Below are 26,605 nucleotides of genomic sequence, written 5' to 3' on the forward strand. Positions count from 1 at the left end.
TTAGAGTGAAATTACAAACAGCCCAACTGTCAGTTTGATCCAGAGCTGTATTCAGCAGCCAGGCAGAGGCACAGAATGGTTAAGCACGAAAATGCCCACATTCTAATTTATTCCCTACACTGGAACTTAGGTGCTTCCAATGCAATTACTCTTGTCCTGATGATGACCCCTCCCTGACTCACCTGATTACAGGGTCGAAACGTCGACACATTTCCAAAGAGTAGATGAGATAAATATAAAGACATTTTGTGACACTTCAGAGCTTCCTGGATTGTAGAAGCTACTGGGCGTCCATATTTTTCGTACAACCACACTCTGCACTACTTGTATATATCACTGTCACTCACTTGCACTTTAGCACTTTCACTGCTTTTTAGGAGCACCTACCTAAACAAATGTAAAATATGATACTCTGTTACTAAAAATTATGTTATTACAAGATTTATACCGAAAAAAATCTGAATTAATATTATGTGTGAAAAATAAATCTCGTTTGTTTGACATTTATGGTACATAGAGATCTTTTCGAATTATTTTTAAGTTGGTTATATTTCGTGAATGTCTAGGTTACTTTTCCCTTGCACTGACCTCTAATACAATTACATTATAAAGGTGGCATTTGTAACCAGACAATCTAAATACCACCTTTACCCAAAAAAATTATTTTTAAATTGTGAGTTCAGAGACCCCAAACTCAAAATCTCTATCTGCTCCCAATGGGAAACTGCACTTAAAAAAATATTTATAGGCAGTTCCTATGTTAACCTATGGGAGAGATAGGGCTTGCACTAGTGAAAAACGAATTTGGCAATATTTCATCATCAGGACATGTAAAACACACCAGTACATGTCCTACCTTTTAAATACACTGCACTCTGCCCATGGGGCTAGTTAGAGCCTACCTTAGGGGTGACGTACATGTAGTAATAGGGAAGGTGTGGGCCTGGCAAGTGAGTACACTTGCCAGGCCAAAATTCAGTTCAAACTGCCCACACAGACTCTGCAGTGGCAGGTCTGAGACATGTTTACAGGGCTACTCATGGGTGGCATAATCAGTGCTGTAGGCCCACTAGTAGCATTTCATTTACAGACCCTGGGCATCTCTAGTGCACTTTACTAGGGACTTATCAGTAAATCAAATATACCAATCATGGATAAACCAATCGCCAATACAGTTTAGACAGAGAGTACATCCACTTTAGCACTGGATAGCCGTGATAAAGTGCCCAGAGTCCTAAAGCCAACAGAAACGGATCAGGAAAAACTAGAAGGAGGGAGGCAAAAAGTTTGGGGATGACCCTGCAAAAAGTGCCAGAGGTCCAATACTGTTGCTACTTTTTGCTGAATTCGAATTGCGAAGATGTGCCCACACGTTCATTGTGTTCATAACACTCCTGTCTTCTAGAAAAAAAAAGTTTCTGCTGTAATCTCATTCAATCTTGATTTGGCTCTAGCTGTCTCATACTGAGCAAAAGAGGGGCCTTTCCTGGAAACTATTGCTGCAGTCTGCTGAGCTTCAGCTGTACTAACTTGTTGATACAGCCCTTTGATAAGTGATTGATACCACTGCTGGCGATTCTGGCTAAATCAAAGCATTTCTCCATGAACTCCTGCCATAAAGGCATCCCGGATCACCCCAACTGATGCACTTACTCGATTTAAGCTGAAAAACTCTGGGATCTATTCCTTTTATATGCTCTATATAGGCAGAGTCGGTTAGAAGACCTCTCTCAAAGGGCCAGACTTCAATGGAGGAAATAGCTCTGTTTGGCTCCCCTTCAGTAAATCCGGTGTTACCAAAATGTATTGAGCTGAGCTAAGGGGCCGTGGGGAGCTGAATAGTGAGTATAACCAGGGTCTGGGGCTTTCATTTTGGACTACATTTACCAACGCCTTTTCCCAAGGCTCTTAAGAGCCCTATATACCCGATGTTTAAGCCCGGTACAGATGCTCGATATACACCTAGAAGTTCCACCAGACCTACTGAAATTCAAATCACCACAAAGCACGTAAGGTGCAGGCCAAAGTGCCAGCTCTAGTGGAAAAAAAATAAAAAATACCTGTTCCATCCAAAATTGGGCCATATAATGAACATAATGTGAAAGATCCTGATTGATATCCACATTCTGTAATTACCCATCTGCCATGTTTGTCAGCCACACTATGGCCGAACCCACAAATCTTACTTTTAGCAAGGACAGCAACTCTCCTACTCTTCATACCCTGGGTAGTGCACGTTGTTAGATTTAAACCTAAAGTTTCCAGCAGTTTCCTGCTAGCCCCGTCAATAAATTTCTTGAAGGTAATAAATATCTGCCCTCGGAGCTTTCATATCCTCATCTGCGCTCCTTCGTTTACCCCATCATTCAGGCTGCAAATATTAACCGTAGCTATGTGTAGATTAGACATAATAACACTGCTTCCAATAACCTATGCTACTGAAACTGCCCCCAATGTATCCTTCATTATAGCTCGTAAGCCTGATTTATTTGCACAAATATTCAGACCTGCCATCTCGCATCCATTATTCATCCCTGGAAATTCCCTGCCCCCCACCCCACTTATTTGAATCTCAACCCACAACCGCCCCCAGCTGCCTGACTCCCACCCCACTTCTTCTTCTACCCCCTGAAACCCCATGTCCCTATCCCCCTCAAACCACATTAGGCAGTCAAGCCACGCATGGCCTGAGTGATGTCTCCTGTGTGTACCCGCGGCCAACTCTCCCCCTGCGTAAAAACCCTCAAAAATCAAGAGGAACCTTGTAAGCAAAGAAGGCAAGGAAAACACGAGTGACACCTCCCTAAAAGAGGCAGGCCAATTTGCAAATATTATATAACTATCAATTATAGCCCCCCATATTACCATGCAACTTTGCCACCCCTCTAATAAAGAACTCCAAAGCAAACAGCATCTAAAGCTTAACATCATACTTCAAACCTGAATGCTAAGGAGAAAAGAAAACCCCCTCCTTAGTCGCTATGACCTCACTCAATCACCGTTAATCACAAAACATAGTCTGCCTGCCACATCCCCCAACACACACACACACACACACACACTCTCCCTCTCCCTCCCCCTCTACCTCTTCCTCCCCCCCCACTCCTTAGTCTACATCTCGGAAATAAAGATTATAATCTTTCCCTTTTAACTATTGTTTTTAAGCGTGCTGGGGATAACAGAATGGCTTCTGCCTCTTGAAATGGCTTAATCAACTGTCTTAAACGGCACCTGCGCTCCAGCATGATGTGGCAAAAATTGGGGCGCACAAAAAAATGACTTTTAATTGTAACACTGCTGCGTATCTGGGCAAGCCTTCTCATAAATTGCCTGACAAAAAAAATTCCAAACTAGACCAGGACTACCCTAGGTCTAGTTTCCATTGCTCCAGCCATAGTTTTTCATTTGTTATTTTTCTTTTGGCAGTCTAAATTCTTACGTGGTTGATCCACCACAATCCTTGTGTCTATTTTTTTTATTAGTGAGTTCCATGCATATAAAAGGGGGGAACTGGTGTTTAATTTATAATCATCTTTGCTGCCTGACCATAGTCTGATTCTGCTGTGAATTATTTCATAACATTGACGTGTGCTGTGTTACCTAGGTGGATGATGGTGTTGATGATGAGGGTGGGTTAAGGTCTAAATCTTCTGTTCTTTTTTTTTTTTTTCTTTTGTCTACTTAAGGCCGAAAAGGAGGTTGTGCCAAAGGAAAAGGAGGCTCAATGCACATGTATGCAAATCATTTCTATGGTGGCAATGGCATTGTGGGAGCTCAGGTATGTTGCAAGTGATGGGTCCGCATAATTGTCTTTTATGTAGCTCTGATAATGAAAACAGTTGAACTGAAGAAAGGACATGCATTCTGAGCCTGCACATTGAAGTAGAATATGTTTATGAAACTGCCCTAGGATCATCAATTTCAACTTTTTCTTCCTTCTTGTCAACAAGCCAAAATTCAACTTTGAACCTATGGTGCCTCAAACTATGCTTCACACTTGATAAAATCACCAGTACAAGCCCCTTGGACCATATTTAATGGAAACGTATTGAGCGGCGCTTGTTCTTACTCCCAAGATGAAAAATATATTAGGTCAGTAAACAATGCAGAGACCTCAAAGGTAAACTGCATTGGCCAAGTCTTTCCCAAGTCCAAGAGGAGCACAATTTTTGCACTGCTTTCAAATAACAAAAAATGAGGTTGGGCCCATATAAAACTGGACTAAGGCTGGGCCACACAACAAATTATTTGAACAGAAGGGTGCCTTGCACATCAATTTCAAACGTTAATAAGAGGGTACAGAGTGGATAATTCAGACATACCATGCAAATAATTTGCCTGACACCAATAAATGAAACCATTACTGTGCCTTTTTTTTTGTTTTGTTTTTTTTAAGGTCGAGCGCTTCCGCCATGTTGATGAGTATTTTGAGCTTTTAACCACGCCCACCTCACTTTCACTCGTTTGAGGGCTTGCCATATAAAAATCCCTTACTGTCACTAGTTAATGCTTTACGTTCGTCCCGCCTTGAGGCTGCTTTGTTTGATTTGCTTTCCTTTTTGTCACCTTGAGGACCGACCCTGTTACATGGATAATTGCACAGTTGCCGATATGCTTTACTGCAAGCAAACTCACCACACTCCCATCACTATCACTTGTTCATGGGCTTGCCTTTCAAAAATCCTTTGTTAACATTAGTTAATGCTTTACATTGGTCCCTCCTTGGGGCAGTTTTGTTACCGCCTTGGCCATCGACCCTCTTACATGGATAATTGCACATTTGCTGATACGTTTTACTGAGAGTGAACTTCTTTTTTTTCTTTTGTGTCTCTCCTTCACGCTCATGCTGATGACAACCGTGGCGCTTTGAATTGGCTCGCTTATGTCAACTGATTTACTTTTTCATCTTCAATTTATGTGGCAAAAAAGTCAATTTAGGAATTATCAACGCTAATAGCTCTAACTTGAGCAAATACAAGACCCATTGCATTGCAAATGCTTGTTTTCTTTTGTCTCTTTCCTTCGCGGTCATGGCCGTCATATCGCTTTGAAGTTTCATGCAGCGCAAACTCGAACGCCGGTATTGGAGCGCTTTGCATGCTTTCGTGCGTGCTCCATGGCGGACGTGCCACTTTTTTATATTTGAAGGAAAAGGAGTTTTTCGAGGTCAGTAAATGTATTAGCATTAACGTTATCAGCCACAGTGAGAACATTCTATCCAAAGAAGCACTTACTGCATATTACCAGAAGATGGCGGCATTGACTAATCTATATTCACTCTTCAAATGCTTAGTGATATATATTTTTTTTCTTCTGTGCACTCTAGGTGACACTTAGGCGTTTCCACGGTGCTGGCGTCTGTGAAAATCTTTTCTGACTCTGTGAGGTAGATTAGAAAGTAGCAGCCCAGTGTCCTCTATCTAATTGTGGCCTGTGGGCCACCCACGACCTCCAACCCATGGTCAGTTATTCCGCAGAAAGCAAACACAGAGCCTAAACGGGTTTTTCTTTTTTCTAAGAACGAGTTCCAACTAAACCGACTTTTACAGAGCAGACTCATGGTTGTGTACATATTTTGTATTCCTCTTACAGTCTCCAGTATAACTTGTGCAATTAAAGACCGGAATCAACAGATTTTCATAATCCTATCTAATTTCCTTTTGTAAAATGCACGTTTGAAAAAAGTTAGTTTTTTTTGTTATTTAAACGGAAATCATTATTTTTCCAAACCACATTTACCATTTTGCCTCAACTAATTTTGAGGTCCAAGTTGAACATTTTACTTTTGCTCCTTTACAGGCTACACATCTTTAAGATACAAATTCACACACCATCTCCCTCATCATTGAATCTTTAAATGATTATCTTGATTCAGGTTTCCCTACATACACTAACGAGACAACAGATATGAAGCTATAGTACAAGAATATGGGTATTGTGCTCCCAAAATATCATAGCTAGAATACTGACTTCCGAAATATCGTGAAGGTAAGTATTTGTATGTATATGTTGGTGTATTATATTTAACTTCACACATACGTGCGTCTTCTGTTACCTATGTGCAATTACTTCCACAACATTTGGGTTGTTGATATTCTGACTACCATATTGTGGTCACAAGGCATTGTTGTGCTTCATATTCTGACATACAGAGGATGATAGTAAAATCGCATAAATATATCAAAACAAATCTCAAAATCCTAACATAAGTGAGGATGGCCATTCATAGCGGAACAAGTTAGTGCCAGACGCATGCGCAACACATCTGTGTTGGAGGCACCCAGATAGAGGAAGTTCTGGTGCATCTATTGTTGCATGTGCGTTAGGCAGCCCTTGGAGTGCTGATGAGTCCAAGGTTTACTTTATACTGCGAGGTGAATCGGGGGTCATTTCCATAGCTGGGCGTAAAGTAACCAAGATGTCTGCGAGATAAAACACATTCTTTGTAGTTTTGTTTATACAGTGCTTTACTACTATTCGTAAAGATAAAAGTACTTTCTGGTTTGCCCAGTAAGTTGTCACTCAGTTGATATTTATATATATAGCTCTTCATACCTCTGGGGGATTTGCCTCTGATACTTTGAGGGCCTTTGGAGTGCATTGTTTTAGTTTGTCCTAGTTGGGACTCGTCTGGTGAAGTGCTGAAGTTGGAACAAATGGTGTAAGCATATGGCACAGAATGCACATGAGCATGGGTATAGCAGACAGTGTGTAAATCGATGCAGCGTGCATGTGCTTACTATGGTTAGGGGCAGAAAGCATCATATTTGGAAATTACAATTGATGTGTTTCATTTGGGCCTATTAGGACATATCAAGTATTCCCAGATGCATATGAAAGCTCAAACTAATGGGACACTTACTAAACAACCAAGAGAGCCCCAAATGGCATCCACAGAGAGGCAATGGAAGACCAGCCCCATTGGAAGCCCCCCCCCCCACACTGGAAAAAAGTGGGTTTGGAAACCAACAGGTATTGTTGGAAATTCCTCACACATTAAGTGACTACCAGCCTTCAGATTATACTGTCCCTAGGTGCTGAACCTGGGAATTTTTAAAAGCCTTCTTGCTGTCTAATTCTCTGCGTTTAATTTAGAAAATCAGAACTGCCAGTAAAATAATGCAGTGGAAGAGGGTTTTAAAAATCATGATGGCCGTAAAGTTTTCTGCCAGAGTGAGCCAGACTGTGACAATTTTACTTAAATATATAGACTCAAATCCCAACCTCGCTGTTTAATCGCCCTAATTAACTGATGTTATTATCACTCTGAAATCCACATCGATGGATGAAAGGTGAGAAATAAACCCTTGACTCACGGGTCTAATACAGATCTCAGCAGCAGAACGTAACTAACTAAGCTAATTTAAGACAAGTGAGATCCACCAGCTTGTATATGCCATTTCCTGCCTGCTGTGACATTGCACTCGTGGTTGTACGCAAACGCTGTCTTTATTATCACACTGATTTGCTTTCCTAATTTGTGTGAGCCATTTTGGAATGTTCTTCTAGATTATGCTGTTTGCTAAACCCCTGTAGGTGGTCGTCCTGAGTGCAGCATCCATGAGCTTTAACTTTGGCAATGCAAATCTCTGAACAAAGCGCACCTTCCCTTTTGGAGTTTTTGTGGAATAGTCTTTCCACTGTGGCCTTTTCAGAAGAATTGTGCTATATCTTTCCATTATTGTGTTTTGGTTCTGAATGACTGCATTATGTTCAGTCATTTTCTTTTAATGTGGTTATGCCTTCTAGGGGATAACTATATGGTTACATGACCATGTTTCTTACAAATGCTATTTTAATTTTAGTGTCCTTTAGGGGCTGTTCTGAGCATTCCATTTGTCAAAGATTTATTTCTGATAAATGTTTTTATTGGGTTTATATGATAATTTTATATGTTTTATTAATCTCTCCCTATTGCAGTTGTGACCATAATTCAGGCCAACTTAATATCCTTATTACACTCTGAACACTCTTGATATGTTTGGGTGACCTTTCTAGTTTTTTCTCTTGGTACACCTCTGTGGCTGTCTAACGTCTTTTTTTGGGGGGGGAATTGTTAGCCAGCCAGCAACTTTGATGGTGGTGAAAATTGTATTCTATTGGAATAAGCATGGCAGATTTAAATTAGAATGCTAAATGGCAACATTTTCATTTTTGGCAGCAGATAGAGGAAGAAGGTAAATGGAAGTGATTTAGGGCCATATGTACGAACACTTTTTCCCATAGACACAGAATGGGGAAAAACCTTTGCTACATCTGGCCCTTAGTTATATGTGGGGCCACTGGAACTACAGGGAGTGCAGAATTATTAGGCAAATTAGTATTTTGACCACATCATCCTCTTTATGCATGTTGTCTTACTCCAAGCTGTATAGGCTCGAAAGCCTACTACCAATTAAGCATATTAGGTGATGTGCATCTCTGTAATGAGAAGGGGTGTGGTCTAATGACATCAACACCCTATATCAGGTGTGCATAATTATTAGGCAACTTCCTTTCCTTTGGCAAAATGGGTCAAAAGAAGGACTTGACAGGCTCCGAAAAGTCAAAAATAGTGAGATATCTTGCAGAGGGATGCAGCACTCTTAAAATTGCAAAGCTTCTGAAAGCGTGATCATCGAACAATCAAGCGCTTCATTCAAAATAGTCAACAGGGTCGCAAGAAGCGTGTGGAAAAACCAAGGCGCAAAATAACTGCCCATGAACTGAGAAAAGTCAAGCGTGCACCTGCCACGATGCCACTTGCCACCAGTTTGGCCATATTTCAGAGCTGCAACATCACTGGAGTGCCCAAAAGCACAAGGTGTGCAATACTCAGAGACATGGCCAAGGTAAGAAAGGCTGAAAGACGACCACCACTGAACAAGACACACAAGCTGAAACGTCAAGACTGGGCCAAGAAATATCTCAAGACTGATTTTTCTAAGGTTTTATGGACTGATGAAATGATAGTGAGTCTTGATGGGCCAGATGGATGGGCCCGTGGCTGGATTGGTAAAGGGCAGAGAGCTCCATTCCGACTCAGACGCCAGCAAGGTGGAGGTGGAGTACTGGTTTGGGCTGGTATCATCAAAGATGAGCTTGTGGGGCCTTTTCGGGTTGCGGATGGAGTCAAGCTCAACTCCCAGTCCTACTGCCAGTTCCTGGAAGACACCTTCTTCAAGCAGTGGTACAGGAAGAAGTCTGCATCCTTCAAGAAAAACATGATTTTCATGCAGGACAATGCTCCATAAGGTGGCTATATTGGTCACTGATTTGTTTTTGTTTTGTTTTTGAATGTCAGAAATGTATATTTGTGAATGTTGAGATGTTATATTGGTTTCACTGGTAATAATAAATAATTGAAATGGGTATATTTTTTTTTTTTGTTAAGTTGCCTAATAATTATGCACAGTAATAGTCACCTGCACACACAGATATCCCCCTAACATAGCTAAAACTAAAAACAAACTAAAAACTACTTCCAAAAATATTCAGCTTTGATATTAATTAGTTTTTTGGGTTCATTGAGAACATGGTTGTTGTTCAATAATAAAATTAATCCTCAAAAATACAACTTGCCTAATAATTCTGCACTCCCTGTATGTGCAGAAAAATACCAAATTCTGCAGCAGGGTTGACCAATTTATGTGGCAAGAAAGGTCCAGTTTTGAATTTACACCACCAGTAGCTCTAACAAAAGCAAATGCAAGACTCATTGTATTGCAAATGCTTGCTATATTTGGTAACCATAGAGCAGGGCACGGTGTATCAATTGATATTGAATTACAGTCGTTTATAACAATTCTGAGAAGCAAGCAGAAAATCGTATGCTAAAACCAAACTGATAAATCACAAGTTCTCCGAGTACACACCAACTTAGTGCATTTGTGAGAGAAAACTGAAAGAGATTCTCAGGTTTGAGGAGAAGATCCGGAACAGGTAAGGGTTTTTTTTTTTTTTTTTTTTTTTTTTTTTTTTTGGTCTGACAGCAAGGAATTTTTGGCAATAGTTGAAAAACAAATTGAGTTCAAAGAATTCACTCTCAATCAGAAGTTTACTAAGTTGGAAAAGGATAAGACGAGATATAAGACAGATAAGACCTACCCATACCTTCGAGAAGATTTTTACACAAGGCTAAAGGCCTCAAGGTCTTTAGCGGACTATGGAGGAAGGCTTCAGCAAAGGAGTATCACCTTGTTGGATATTTCATCATCTAAATCAAACCCAGATCAGGGTCTGGGAGAAGGTATTACCAGTACAAACTTTAACAGACAAACTCCCCAGCATTTTTTTTTTTTTTTTTTAGGGACAGGCTGAGGAAGAATGAGACCGTAACAACCGTGGGAAATACACACACGTCACTGGTCGTACACCTTATAGAAAATTCTATCCATAACATCTCTAATGAAACTTTTATCAGCAAATCAACTGTAAGTTCTTTCTCCAGTGGTGTAATTTTTCCTATCAAGCTTCCCACCCCCAAGCTCTCAAATGCCACTTCAGATCACAGCCTTTGAGACTGCAGTTCTGGCAAATCTTTCACATTTGGAACAGAAATCAAGATATTACAAGCCAAAACTTATCTCAGTCATTAACATAGACCTTGGATCAACTGAAAAAAAATAGAATCTGGTGATCAAAGTGGCAGATAAGGAAGGTGCTATAGTGGTCCAGAACAAAGATGAATACCTAGCAGAAGGGATACGCCAAGTGTCTAGCACCAACTACTACTGGAAACTGAACACTGACCCACATAAAGAACTGATTGAAATCATTACTACCCTTCTGAAATAAGGGCATTGATAAAGATAGCTAGAATTGGAGTATCTTATGAACAAGAATCTGAGAACACCGGTACTGTATTTCCTCCCCAGAATCCATAAAGACGATCACAAACCTCCTGGGAGACAATTGTTTCTGGATGTGACTCCGACCTTGAACCTTTCTCAATTTCTTCTTTAAAAACTTTTCCCAAAACTGCTAGATCCTTTATCCAAGACACCACAAATGTAATTAATCATGTGAAAGGCATTTCATTTGACGCAACCACTCAGCTTCTGTAACACTGGATGTCATTTCATGTTACACTAACATCCCCCAAGAAGCCTTGAAAGTAGCTATATTTGAATAAAAGGGAGAGGCTCCGTCAGATTCATTCTTAAGCTTGCCCAGTTGTCCTCGACCAGGAATGTTTTCTCTGATAATGGTGAATTTTACCTCCAGATCAAAGGAACTGCCATGAGTTTTCTGTTTGCACCTGAAATGGCCATTTTGGGCTTGTACACACATTTCTCCTTATACAACAACTATCCCTTCATGACAATATGGCTTCATTGCTCTGTTACACTGACGATATAGTCTGCATATGGGCAACTCTGTGTGTGTGTGTGTGTGTGTGTGTGTGTGTGTGTGTGTGTGTGTGTGTGTGTGTGTGTGTGTGTGTGTGTGTGTGTGTGTGTGTGTGTGTGTGTGTGTGTGTGTGTGTCTCTGTGCGTGAACACCGGACATTAAGTTCAACATTTCTTATGATTAAAAAAAATCCTTATTTTCCTGAACACCACGATCTTTGTAGATGAGGGCAAGTTGCTCACCACCTTATACACAAAGACAACAAACACATCCTTTTAGGATATGACAGCAATCACCCACATAATGTGCAAGACAGCCTACCACATGGGTAGTTTATGAGGAGTTCAGAAAATCTGCACAACTAAAGTATAATTCAGACAACCTTAAACCGTTGAAAAACAAATTACTTCAACGAGGTTATCCAAAAAGCTCTTAAACTCACTTTAGAGAGCATGCTGCAAGAGGCCCTATTGGAAAGGAGAGAAAAACATGCTTGAGAATATGGTGTTTGACCACCATTTGCACAGTTAGAGATGAGTTTCAGAAAATCATCAGGCAGAATTGACAGATATTATCAACACTACAGAATCCAAGATCAACTCCCATATTTGCATTTAAGAGGGGATGAAACTTTAAGGATCAAGTCATTCAAGCATACACCCCTCCCTTCCTTGAATCTGTGAAAAACCTAGAGACTTGTTGAATCTTCCACTTATTGTGGGTGACTACCACTGTTGGGATTGTTCTTATTGCACCCAAACTATTGAGGGCCATGTATTCAAATATTAAGGTATCAAAACAGTGCATAGTGTCCTCTCTAACTGCAAAAATGAAAAACGTGGTGTACCGAAGTCTCTGCCTCTGCAAAAAGCTCTACATCGGACAGACTGGTCAGGAGGGTTGGAAACGGATTGGACTGCACAAATCCTGCCTCAAATGTAGGGGGGCGACTGCGCCATTGGGAAAGCATTATATTGACAATCAGCATGGCGACCATGAGCCTAAATGATCAGTAATTTTTGCTGTTCAAAAGGACTCCGGAGGAGCTGATACGGAAAGAGACCTGCTTAAGAAGGACCCCATGTTGATTTTTAAGTACAGTACCATTCAAAATGGACTAAATGAAATGTCTGAAATTCAGAGCCTGTGAAATGTCTGTCCACCAACTGACTGTTTTATAAATGTCTGGGATTTCTGCAGTTCTAATATATTCCTCATAGCCAGCATTATACAGTTTTTCTTCAAAAACTATCCATGTAGCTTTACACCTATCAGTTTCAGCCTCTACATGTACTGTTGGTTCAATTAAGAGACAGTCATCACAGGGACTACATCTAAAAAAATAGTAGTGTTTTGAACAAGTCTCTAAAAAGAAGGCTTTAGTATTTTAAATGAATCTTGAAAATGTACAGAGGTACAAAAAATTGTCCCTGTGATGAATTGCCCAGAAGTTTGTAAAAACTATTTTTCGATCAAGCATAGCAGCGCAGGATTGCTGCTTTTCTGACTTGCTGTTTTCTGTGTGGGCTTTTAACCATGCCCACCTCAAGCCCATCACTATTAATCATTTGTGGACTTGCCTTTCAAAATCCTTTATCATTGTTAAATGCTTTACGTTTGTCACTCCTTGGGGCAGTTTTGCTACCCCCTTGGCCATCGACCCAGTTACATGGATAGCTGCACGTTTGCCGATAAGTTTGACTGCGAGCAAACTTATATTTTTCCTTTTTTGTCTCTCCTTTGCACTCATGGTGGCCGTGGCACTGTGAATTGACTTGCTTACGTCAACTGTTTTCCCTTTCATTTTCAATTTATGTGGCAAGAAAAGTCCAGTTATGAATTTATTACTCTAATAGCTCTAACTTGAGCAAACGCGAGACCTATTGCATTGCAAATGCTTGTTTTTTTATTTCCTTTACTTCGAGGTGGGAGAGACACGTGAAGCAGGTCATGGCTGCAAAAAAATAACACTTGACGTAAGCCCTAAACATGCTGATTGATCACACAAGCTCATGTGATCCAGATACACGCAATGACCACAAGCATAATTATGTCCCATACGGCCCTCGCAACTAGGCGTCTCTAGAACCCCTCTAATTTGTGAGATGTCCGGACCTTTAACGTGCAACCATTTTATTTACAACAGTACCTCTGGACAATTTGATGATGGTTTGATATTAACTGTTTTGCTCCCCTGTTTATTTTTATGAAGTGCATCCTGCTGACCCTTGACGAAAGATGAACAGAGTGTGTGGGCTCACGTATACACATTTGCATGCTTAACGCTTAATTGAAGAACCCATTCTCAACTAAAAAACTTTGTTCCCCTATGTTTCTTTGTTGCTAAACTGCTGACTTTGATGAACATATACTAAATGAATAAGTAAGATGATGTTTGAAAAGAGTATAAACTGTCAGGTACAATAATTGGGCTAATGTCCATTTCTTTTGTTTAGTAAAACCTATGATCCTTTGCGAAAAATAAGTAATAGACTTATTCATCTACAGCTAAGACAAGCCTTATCTCTCCCTCCCACTTTCAATTAAGTCTAAAATATGTTTTATTGTTCTACCATACGATCTTTCCAGCCCAAGTCCTGAGTTCGAAATGCGTTGATGGGCGATATTATGGCCTAGAATGATGGACTTTATATTCTTAAAATAACCTTGGAAGGGCAAAAGTATTGACCAACTTAGCCCCATTGTACATTCAGAGTGGAAGATTTATCTGAGGAGTATTTTCCACGTTTGCTCACCACTTAATTTGAGTCGGCGTCCTAAAATATTGCCCATTGTGTGAAATTTAAATATTCAATGTCAATTTCTGTATTTACTTGACCATCACTTGATAACCACGAGTGTTTAGCACTTGAGATCGTTCACCTTAGTTGTGGCACGTCATTGTTTGATTGCTTCTCAGAATTCTTTATGAACAATTGTAAGAAATACAATAAAGTTGGTACACTGTGCCCTGCTCTTTCGCTACCAAACATAAAAAAGACATAGTAACTGTTTCATTTATTAATGGTGTCAATCAATTTATTTGCACGGTATTACTGAATTATCCAATGCGTACCCTCTTGGGGTTTTGAAATTAGTGAGTAAGGATTCATCTTGTGTAAACAATTCAAATAAACAAAGGCCCATATGCATTGTGAAACTCTGGGCTTAGTGGTCCTGGCACTGGCCTTCAAATGAACACAAAGACTTTTAGGCACAATCCAACAATATAAAATAAACGTTATTCATGATGTCAGCAACACATGCAAATGTCTGATTGTATCATCTAAGTCGAGGAATTTCTTTACTTCCACAGCTGCTTCTTTATGCAGCAGTATGGATTGCTGTCACCAAAGACCCTATAGCTAGGAGTATGCATAATAATTAATTGGCAGACTTATCCCCATCACAGTGCAGAGCAGAAATAAGTCTAAGACTGTAAAACCATGTTTATTATCACAGTATTTTCTTGCTATCTCGAGACAAAAATACAGCAGCGTGGATCTCGTTTACAATAACAGAGCCCACAGCAAGCCACAATGCATATCTCATGTTCTAATTGAAAAACTTTAGTTGAGCTTTGTCTGAAGCATGGAGCAACAGGAAGGTTTTTTTAAATGCTGACCATTCACCTTCTGTCGTCTGCGATCAGATTTCAATGAGGTGTAAACATACCACAATCCATTCACATCCTGGACATGGTATGGGACTGGAGTGTAGGAAATAGTAGTTTGAGTACTGAGCAATAAAGCAGGCATAAAGAAGCGGGAAATAATAACAAAGTTAATTTTAAGATCAATTTCATGGAAAATGTGCTAATAACGGATTTAAAAGCACAAAAGAAGGAATAATTGACCATAAGAATGGAGAAGGGAAAGGAAGTGGAATGCCAAATTGATTTATATATATATATATATATATATATATATATATATATACACACACATACATACATACATATATATATATACTGGAAAAAGACTAGCCCCCATGATTTTTATGTTTTTGTGGACCTAAAAAAGAATAATCGCTTTTAACCATTGGTTTTAACATGTTTTGTAAACATTAGAACACAATGAAAAAACACACCGATTATTAATAAAAAATAGAAATTGAACCCAGATAAGCGAATCCTGAATAAATGGCATAATTATTTGAATAAGGTAGTGTGTTGCAATTCATTACATGCCTAACGTTAAAGTTAAGTCTGTCTTATGTAGCTGAACTCCGGTTATCCCATTTACTGTAGATATTAAATTACATTTTAGCTTGCAAACGTATTTTGAGTTGTCAATGCTTGTAGATTGTGAGCATAATGAACATGCTGTTATTTAGTCCATAGCAAGGCATTGACAGAAGTATACATTTCTCTTGGAAACGCTGTGCCACCATGTCCATTTCAATATTTTGGTTTGTTTTTCTCCCTTTGCACCTGACTGTGTTTGATTGTAATGGAAATGTCCTATGTTTTTGGTAGATGTTTCTCGGTAGAATCTAAGTTTTCTCAGTGGGTGCGTGCGCCTGATTTGTACCCCAATGAGTTCAGATGGTAACTACTGCGGTCTCGTACTAGCCTTAGGGCAGCCATTTACCTTGGGAGTTGACTTTATTCTCAAGTTCACAGTCCTTTTAGTGTATTCCTGGAGGCTAGAGGACATGCCTGAGTCTTCCCAGTAAATTCCGTTCAGTTTTCCTTATCAGTTTGGCTCTTCGAGCCAGCGACTGGCCTAGCACCTCTGTAGCATTTGTACCTACCCAAGTTCATCTGCAGAGGGGTCTTTCTTCTCTTTTCGCCCCAGGTTTTATGGCAATTTCTTGTTGGCTTCAATTTGATGGCATGGGTCTGGATTAACCAATCCCAGTGTATCCATGTGTCAAGTTGTGGGTGGCCATGACCCCATGAATCCAGTTCCTGTTTGGTTTGTATGTGGGTGTAGTCCATGCACCATTCACAAGGGTCTGCTGTAAGCCACAAATCTTGACACTAACCAGTTCAGAGAGGTGAACCCTTGATGTTTGGTATTTCTGGAGGACCTCACTGTCTGTGCCTTCTACAACTAGCACCCAGTGGCATGCAAGGTCATTGAACCAAAGGCACTAACTGGGCCCACAGCAACTGTGCCAGGTGCACCATAACTCCAGATTCTGGATATGCGTTAACTCTAACTCTATTGCAAGCCCCTTTTCCGGCTTGTGTGATGTTGCCCTTTTGGGCTTTTTTTTTTTTTTTTTGGGCAGTTTTTGTGGACACCTCAGCCATACTGACAAAGGTTCGCAGAAGTTTCCCCATGGCTATTGAGAAACAAGGACAGAAAATATATGTCCAACTTCATTTACTGTTTCTCTGTTTGGCATCTCTGCACTCTGGAGTGAATGGGCATAGACCAACTATAGTAAACCCAAATGCTTCTTCCAAAATCCCTATGCTTTCCTGGTAGCATGATTATTAGAGGCTATAGTGTAAAAAATATAGCACATGCTGTAAAGGTGTTTGGTCGGATCTTGTGTGTGTGTGATGTTTTTAAATCCCCTGTTGAATTTCTGTGTAAACATGTACGAATTCTTTGTAGAAGCAATCATTCTGACTACACACTAAATGTATTAAAGCCTAGAGCCCCCAACCTGTAGCGGGCTATATCAGCCATTAAAGGCCTGCTCCTGCGTTAAAGGCCCGAGCCGAAGGAAAAGGCCTTTAACAAGGGAGCAGGGCTTTAATTGCCGGTACAGCCCAGCTACAAAGGGCTATAAGGCTATTAGAACATTCTGCCACTAGAGGGCAGAATGTTCTAATATGTGTTTGTTGGACCTGGCTTTTTGACGGGGTCATCCCCAAACTTTTTGCCTCCTTCCTCCTATTTTTTCTGACCTGTTGTTGTTGGCTTTTGACCTCTGAGCACTTTACCACTGCTAACCAGTGCTAAAGTGCATATGCTCTCTGTGTAAATGGTACTATTGATTGGTTTATCCATGATTGGCTTATTTAATTTACTTATAAGTCCCTAGTAGAGTGCACTATATATGTGCCTAGGGCCTGTAGATTAAATGCTGCTAGTGGGCCTGCAGCACTGGTTGTGCCACCCACTTCAGTAGCCCCTTAACCTGGTCTCAGGCCTGCCATTGCAAGGCCTGTGTGTGCAGTTTCACTGCCACTTCGACTTGGCATTTAAAGGTACTTGCCAAGCCTAGAACTCCCCTTTTTCTACATATAAGTCACCCCTAATGTTGCCCTAGGTAACCCCTAGAGCAGGGTGCTGTGTAGGTAAAAGGCAGGACATGTACTTGTGTGGTTATATGTCCTGGTAGTGTAAAACTCCTAAATTCGTTTTTACACTACTGTGAGACCTGCTCCCTTCATAGGCTAACATTGGGGCTGCCCTCATACATTGTTGAAGTGGCAGCTGCTGATCTGAAAGGAGCAGGAAGGTCATATTTAGTATGGCCAGAATGGTAATATAAGATCCTGCTGACTGGTGAAGTCGGATTTAATATTACTATTCTAGAAATGCCACTTTTAGAAAGTGAGCATTTCTTTGCACTAAAATCTTGTTGTGCCCTTCAATCCACGTCTGGCTAGGTTTAGTTGACAGCTCCTTGTGCATTCACTCAGACACACCCCAAACACAGGGTACTCAGCCTCACTTGCATACATCTGCATTTTGAATGGGTCTTCCTGGGCTGGGAGGGTGGAGGGCCTGCCCTCACACAAAGGACTGCCACACCCCCTACTGGGACTCTGGCAGACAGGATTGAACTGAAAGGGGGCTTGGTGCATTTCTTAGACACTCTTTGAAGTCACCCCCACTTCAAAGGCACAACTTAGTATAAAACAGGGCCTCTGCCCTACCTCATCAGACACTTGCTGGAGAAGAAACCTGAACCAGAAACTACATCTTGCCAAGAAGAACTGCCTGGCTGCTCAAAGGACTCACCTGTCTGTTTTCTACAAAGGACTGCTGCCTTGCTGTTGCCCTGCTGCCTTGCTGAACTCTTGTCTGGCTGTGAAAGTGCTCTCCAAGGGCTTGGATAGAGCTTGCCTCCTGTTCCCTGAAGTCTCAGGACCAAAAAGACTTATCTTTTTCCCTGGGACGCTCCGTGCGCCGAAAATTTCGGCGCACAGCTTGTTCTGCGGCGAGAAAAACGCCGCACACTGACGCTGATCGACGCGACGCTCTTGGGACGACCGAAAATCCGACGCATGGCTTCGCAAGGACAACGCTGCCCGACCTCTAGAGGAGAAATTGACGCGACGCCTGCCGTGAGATCGTAATTTCGACGCGCAGCCCTGCAGACAGACGTCTTGAGGAGAAATCGACGCGACGCCTGCCGTGAGATCGTAATTTCGACGCGCAGCCCCGCAGACTGACGCGCAGCCGGAGAACAAGCAGGAAAATCCACGCACAGACCCGGGACATCTGGTAATCCCTCTGATCCACAGAAAGAGACTGTCCGCGCGCCGGAAAACGACGCACGACTTCCCCGCGTGGAAAATAACGACGCGAGTCCGTGTGTGCTGGGGAGAAATCGACGCACACACCCTTTTTCCACGCACCTCTTCCTTTGTGGCCCTCTGAGGAGATTTTTCCACTCTAAACCAGGTACTTGTGCTTGAAAGAGACTTTGTTTATATTCTAAAGACTTAAGACACTTTATATAATTTTTCAGTGATATCTCTACAATTTCCCATTGCAACTTTATTCTTTTTGACCTACAATTATCCTGATAAATATTATATATTTTTCTAAACACTGTGTGGTGTATTTTTGTGGTGCTATATGGTGGTATTGTATGATTTATTGCACAAATACTTTACACATTGCCTTCTAAGTTAAGCCTGACTGCTCGTGCCAAGCTACCAGAGGGTGGGCACAGGATAATCTTGGATTGTTTGTGACTTACCCTGACTAGAGTGAGGGCTTTTGCTTGGACAGGGGGTAACCTGACTGCCAACCAAAAACCCTATTTCTAACAGTGTTAATTACTCTGTCATGAAGCATTTGAGTTTCTTGCCCCTTACCCCTACTAAAATAAACCTTGAATGCTTGACATCATCATCCTTGTACAATTTAGTGCCCAGATGTCATACCTGGGTTATTCAATTTGAGTGCAATAATATTTTTACCCCTTGGCCGCCAATGATAAATGCCAGTACCTGCTACGGACACTTTCCAAGAACAGCAGAATGCCCCAGCACTCAGACCAGGTCTCACAGGGAGGAAACCTATGGGTGCCCACAATGTTGATATGTTCCTTCTATTTTTGAATACTTGAGAGTAAGTTAAGTAACTGATGTGGTTGACTACAGCAGTGTTGTCTTATGATTAATTTTTAGGTACCTCTTGGAGCTGGTATTGCCTTAGCCTGCAAATATTTTGGCAAAGATGAAATATGTTTGAGCTTATACGGTGATGGTGCAGCGAATCAGGTAAGCTATCTTTCTTTTATTATGTTAAAGACAGCAGATTGGCATTTAGCTGTGCTCTCAGGCGAAGGCCATTTTATACCTGTTTGGTCGGTGTTTAAGTTTATTTCAGAAAATGTGCATATAGTATGAAAAAAACGTGAATTAAGCTTTCTAAACTCAATATTATTTTCTTTTAATTGAATGTACTGGAAACACATGCAGTACAGTTCACCAATATCTAGCTTCGGAGAAGTTTTATTGTATTTATTTTGGCATAGGAAAATTATTTATAATGCCTTCCCCAGAAAATGAGCAACCTTTGTTATCAGAACCCAAGCCCAAAACCGGCTGCTAACCTAAAATGTGGTCTTTGGAAATAATTCACCTACTTCAGTTATTACCCACTAAATCAGACAACCTTTGAAATGAAGAAGTACAGGTACTATTTTCACGTCTCCTTATTACATATCGAAAAATGAAAATGAGTGTTGAAGTGTCTCCTGCTAATGTGGGAACTGTAAACTATTATACAATAGCTACCAGGTTTGTCTTCTGTTGTTACTTGCAGGGCCAGATCTTTGAAACCTATAACATGGCTGCATTGTGGAAACTGCCATGCATTTTCATTTGTGAAAATAACAGATACGGTATGGGCACGTCGGTGGAGAGGGCGGCAGCGAGCACAGACTACTACAAGAGAGGAGACTACATTCCAGGTCTCAGAGTAAGTATGAGTGTGCATAACATTTTTGCTTTCCAGTCTTGAACTGCCTCGTATTTTCACTGTAGTGCAGGCCCATTTTAGCACATTACCACGTCTTGCACTTTTCTTGAGCTTTCAGATATAATGATCTACCTAAACGTTCATTGAATTAATTAATTTTTTTAAATAACTGATACTGATCTTGTGTTCTTACTTGGTAATGATAAAAAAAAAAAACGATATATTTTCAGTATGCATTCTAAGATTTTATTCTCTAAATAGATAGTGTCCGGCTTTAATCACTCAGTTGTTTAGGAATCAAGGCCCTAGTATTAAAAGAAAGATTTCCAATTGGAAAATGTCATGCTTTGCAGCAGTTAGTGTTCTGCTATGTTTTACAAAATCGCTTTAACCAGCAGGAAAACTATTTCTGACTCACAAAAGTTGTTTTGCGATCCATTATGAACTGCAGATAAGAGGTGTCGTGAAAGGAGGGTCCCTTCTCCTATTCTGGAGTCACGGGGTACGCATCAGTTCTTGGCAAACACAATGCCTGCTTCCCCCATTTCATTTTGAAATGGAAAACTCTTTAATAACAGCAACTACCCTTTAAATGTTACTAGCTGTTTTTTCCTCTTTAGAACATGGGTACTCACAAACATTTTCCCAGGGGCCAAAAGGTGTGGTATGTGATGTGTCCGAGCGCCGCATTGATGCCAGTGGGGTGTGGTCAGGCCGGGGATTGGGATGTGGGGGGGCATTGATGGTAAGGTGTGTGTAGGAGAAGCAAAGCATATACATGTAGTTGATGAATTGCACAATGTGAAACCAGAAAACCTGGGATTAATCCTGGCTTCCCCACTTTACCAAATAGTGTGATCTTAGGCAATACTTTTATTTCTTTTCCCTTCATTATCACATAAAGAGGACCTTAAAAAAATACATGACTTCAGGATGTCCAATCTCCTATGTTTGATTTAAAAAACTATAATGTTTTTTAATAGGAACCCAGATCATCTTAAGGATGCACATGGCAATCTACTTGCCACATTTTACTATTGGCATTGTCGTCAGGGTAGGGTGAAGTATTGATGTTTCTAAATTCATGTTTGAAAACCATCACTTTTAAAACGATACTTCTCAATGCGCTGATGTATTAAACTGAAAAGGTTCTGCGTGTGAATTACATACACTTTTTGAATTTTGAAGAGACTTAATCGTTTGTTTACACTTCGCTGCAAGCTGGCTTTAAGAATGAAGATGCTCCCAAAGTTAAGGGATGCAGGACTTAAGTTACTTCCTTTCTTTAACACAAATTAGCCTTTAAATAAACACTAGCCTGTTTCTTTAACATCTTTTTTTTATTGATAGCATCTATCTGAGTAAACAGCAGCAGAGTGCTACTGTACACCAGAGGGCCACATGTAAAGGTCAGGGGGGCCGCACTAGAAGATGCGTTCTTGTCACAAATCTAAAATCTAGAAAGAAGGTCTGCAGTCCTTTGCAGGCCTCCACACCTCCGTCTCGGTTTGGAGGAGATTTCAAATCTAATCTTGACTTGTTACTATTCATGAGACAGGAAGTTTTGTGCGGCGCCTATAAATATAAATGTTATGAACTTATTGGTCATAAGTCGCGTATTAGTCATCATTCACATTGCAAAATGTTGTGCAGGTCGCAGAAATTTGGTTTGAAGTTTACAACCACTATTTACAAGCTGCCCTGAAGTACTTGAGTCCCATCACTGTTATGTCTGTGTGTGTATATAAACATATATATTAATAAATGTTTTTAAGAGTTTGTGTAAAAAAAAAAAACAGAACACTTGCCTCAGAACAGGTATATGTCAAATCCTCCTCTACGCTTACAATTTACAAAACATCAGGACAGCCATTTTCAATGTACTGTAAAACTATTCTAACAGTGGCTACCGAATGTTTGTGTGCTTCGTGGGAGTACCTGGTGACTTGAAATATTGGCTTCTTGATGTTAATTCTGCGGTCCATACCCCTCAATCTCTCCAGCGCTGGAGCCTCTTATGACCACCAATATTTTGTGATGTTTCAATCGGCCAGCCAAATTCTATCCCCCACTAGGTAAGAACCCAAGCCAGCTTATGTGAAAGGTAACCACTGATCCTCAAACCTTAGGTATGGCACTGAGCTAATCATATGCTTAACAACTCTGCTAGATAAACAGACATTTGAGGTGAGTGTCTTGCTTTCCACCCAAACTTTACCTTAACGTATTTTCTGACCCAAGGACGTTAATATAGAAGTTTGGCAAAGGCCAAGAAAGGGGAGTCCAAGTTAATTTTTATGTAGGGTTGGGTGAATAAAAGTCCCAATGAAGTGAGTTGGAGCCCTTTTCAAACTGTAGCTGGATCAAGGCACTTGCTCTCAGAAATTCATGCACACTTTCCACAGCCAATTGCTCCGGTCTGACGCCATGCCTTGTTGTGCCTGAATGTTTTCCAGGCTGTACATCAGATATAAATTAATGAATGAATTACATTTAATTTCTAAAGTGCAGTTACCCAAAAGGCATCCTGGTCCTAAGCAGTAATTGAAGGGGCCTAAGTTGAGGGAGAATCTTTTTTGTAGATAGTCGAGTTTTATTTTCCTGAATAGAGTGTAAAGTTCTGTTGGATAAAGTTCCAGTGTTTAGCTGATGGCTAGAAGGAGTGTGCTGAAATGGCTATGGTACATACACGTTAATGTGGATTAAATTAGGGTTGGCAGACCATAGAGGGCACAAAGTTTGGACTGGCTATATTGCCGGATACGAGGGAACATTATTGGATAAAGCTGTTAAGACCTAACAAAGAGATTTGAATAGAGATCTTTTTGCTAAAGGGAATGCACCTCCAGAAGGATTGGAGCAGGTATCCTCTAAGACAATCTATTGCCATAACTATGGCATATCTTGTTACCCTGCTTCAGTCTTGTAAGTGGATTCAGGTAAAAGAGGGATCATTTTCATCAGAGTCCTTGTTAGTAAGAAACATATAGCTGCGCCCTGATTGATGTCGGAGTAAAACACCAGACAATTATCAATTCAAAAACCAGATTTTTGACTGAAAAAGCAGGGACTGGACCAGAAATCTTATCAGAAGGCCCCAAGAGGCAGACCAAAGGAAGGATTGTTTACCGAACATCAGAACCTCTATGTTGTCATTGTTTAGCTTAAGGCAACTGGCTTTCATTAGTGATGGAAGCACAGAATCATCGTTGAACGAACACAATGTTTTTTAAGATAGAACAATAATTTTTGTATCGTCTGTGTTTGACATGATCTGAAAACCGGAGGTAGTGAATTAAAGAGACAAGGGGAGTAATATAAATATTGAAAGGATGGGCCGCAAACAGGAGCTCGGTGGAATGCCAAAAGGAAATAGAAAAGGTCAAGAAGCATAAAGGGGAAATGGTGATTGGCAGAGTAAGAGAGGGCCAGCCCCAGCTAAGACTGTGAATGCTGTGGCGACGCAGGCTGTTATGTGATACTGTGTTAGTCGTCGCTGTAAGGCAGTGGTTCCCAAACTTTTTCGACCGGCGGCTCCCTTCACCTACATTGGCCATTTCCCGCGGCTCCCCATTATGTACAATTTTTTTTCGGGTGGGCGATGTAAGCCCAGCCTCAGGAGTACTTCAAATTTTCTCCCTGCAAATAATTGGGATGTAGGCGATGAAGGTATTATCATATTGGTAACAAAATAAAAATACAAGTTGTTTACTTTTTTTTTTTTATTCAGTTAAGTCAGAAACAATACAATATCAAGAGCCAAAAATGTTTCCACGAATTAGCAACCTTTTTTGAACACATGTAAGATTAACCACACAACAAAGTTCTGTAGTAAATGTTTTTTAATGAACAAGAAAAAACAGGGAGTCTGAATGTGAACAAAATAGAAAGGCCTATGTTTGGAAAATCCTAGTGAGATGGATGTGCTTGTTTTTCTTTACAAAGCTCCTCAAATCTTGGTGTTATTTTTGAGATCGCAACACGCATTTCTTTTTCAAGGTGAATTTTTGCCCTATATTTTGACTTTATCACTGCAACTGCTGAGAAACCAGCTTCACAAAGGTAGGAAGTAGCAAACGGGATCAAAACACGCAGGGCAATCTTGCTAATCACTGGGTATTCATCTTGAGTTTGGCACCAAAACTCAAGCAGTGACAGAGACTGGAATTGTACTTTCAATGTTGAGTCACTTGAAATGTCAATGAGCTGTTCTGCTTCCTCGTTATTGAAATGCTGAGGTATCTCAGTATTGAAGGGGTCTCTCACCCATTTTATTGGCTCCACTTCATCCTCTGGGAAATATTTCTGAAGGTAAAAATGCAGTTGTGACAAATACAGAACAAAAACTGTCCTCAGTTCCTCCTTTAATGCCATCTCATTGTCTTGCAGAAACTTGTCCAATGAAGGAAAACATTTATTGTCACCTTTGCTTACACTGCCTTTCCAAAGGATTACTTTTTTCTTAAACCCTGAAACTTTGTCTGAGAGCTGCAAGATGTTAGTATTATTACCTTGCAAGGACTTGTTCAGTGTGTTCAGTTTTTCAAAAAGATCCGAAAGAAAAGCCATTTGTATTAGAAAGTCTGCATCAATAAATTTGTCAGCAAAACAATGTTCATCATTGTGTAGATATGAGTATATTTCATTCCTAAGCTCATACACCCTAAGCAGGGAGTTACCGAGAGACAGCCATCGAGAACTGCTGTAGAACAAGAGGCATGAGTGTTCGGCACCCATGTCTTCACACAGCTTAGCAAAAAATCTTGCTTTCATTGGTCTTGTTTTAATAAAATTGATCACTTTGGTGACTATTTTCAGAATATTATGCAGTTCTTCACTGAGGTTTCCTGCTGCTAGTGCTTCTCTGTGTATTATACAGTGTGTCCAAATAGCATTAGGTGCTTTAGACCGTATGCGAGCTTGAAGTCCTTGGTAGCATCCAGCCATTGAACGACCCCCGTCTGTACAAACTCCAACACATCTCTCCCAGTCAATCTGATTCTGTACCATAAAATCATCCACAACCGCAAACAAATCTTGACCGGTAGTTCCACCTTTCATTTCCTTACAGAACAACAAATCCTCAACTATTTTTTTTTCATTAACAAACCTGACATAGCAAATAAGATGGGTGTCTTTTTGGTTGTCTGTTGCCTCGTCCAGTTGGAGTGCAAAGTCTTTGCCTTTTAAGTTACAGATGAGCTGATCGTTAATATCGTCAGCCATATCGTTTATCCTCCGGCTGATAGTATTCACTATTTATTCACTGTTTACCAGCATCTTCGCCAAGCATGATGGTTACCATATCAACAGCAGCAGGCAAAATCAGCTCTTCTGCAATTGTGTGTGGTTTTTTACACTGTGCAACACGATAGGCCACTTTATAAGAAGACAAGAGGGCGTTACTGTTAACTTTGGCTTGTTTTGAGAAAGTGGTCTTTTGTAACTTGGCTTCTGTTAGTTTTCTTTGGAAAAATTCCCTTGGCTTTCCAACCACATTTGGGTGAAGACTTTCAAGATGACGCTTTAGTTTACTTGGAAGCATGGATTCTAAAGCCAAAACTTTTAAACAGATTACACATTGAGGACGCTCCTCATTATTAACCTGTACACATGTGAAACCATAATCTAGATACCTGTCATCATACTTTCTGTACTTGGTTTTTCGCTTCCCATCCTCTTTTTTCTCTGAAGAACCTGAGACTTCACTTTGCTCAGACGAACTTGAACTCGGTATTAAAAATCTCTTCATTGTCAATCATAAAGATGCCAATCAGTTCACACGTAGAAGAGAAGAGAAGAAAGGGAAAGACTGAGGAAGAGAAAAACGAAATAGTGTGTCAATGGTAGAAAACAGAAAGCTTCAAGAGTGAGCTGAAGGGGAAGGAAGTGGTTTTAAAATCATTGAAGAGGCCTGAGATGGATTTAGTATTACACTGCCTCAGTATTCCGTTTTCCCACATTTAATTTCAGCAGCCCATGTTTAAGAGGAGGACTTTGGGTACTAGCACATTTTTATTTACAAATTAAGCAATGTCGTTCACACTCCCACTCTGCAGTTTCTTTAGAAAAGGGGTGGTTTCTGCAGGGTGCAATTCTTAGCATCAAGAAGATGATAGGGGCAATATGTGAAGGCATTAACAACTATG

At 40.5% G+C, this 26,605-nt stretch overlaps 1 protein-coding gene across 2 annotated transcripts in view; it reads left to right on the forward strand.

Annotated features, from left to right (window-relative positions):
* Positions 1 to 26,605, forward strand: part of LOC138250295 (pyruvate dehydrogenase E1 component subunit alpha, mitochondrial) — a 105,157-nt gene that overhangs the window by 36,456 nt on the left and 42,096 nt on the right. For both annotated transcript variants that reach the window (XM_069205025.1, XM_069205026.1), the window contains 3 exons: positions 3,687 to 3,778; positions 19,661 to 19,753; positions 20,301 to 20,456. In XM_069205025.1, the coding sequence (XP_069061126.1) occupies positions 3,687 to 3,778; positions 19,661 to 19,753; positions 20,301 to 20,456 (341 nt within the window). The remainder of the gene's footprint in view (positions 1 to 3,686; positions 3,779 to 19,660; positions 19,754 to 20,300; positions 20,457 to 26,605) is intronic.

The sequence above is a fragment of the Pleurodeles waltl genome, chromosome 8 (genome assembly GCF_031143425.1).
Source record: "Pleurodeles waltl isolate 20211129_DDA chromosome 8, aPleWal1.hap1.20221129, whole genome shotgun sequence".
NCBI classification, from domain to species: Eukaryota; Metazoa; Chordata; class Amphibia; order Caudata; family Salamandridae; genus Pleurodeles; species Pleurodeles waltl.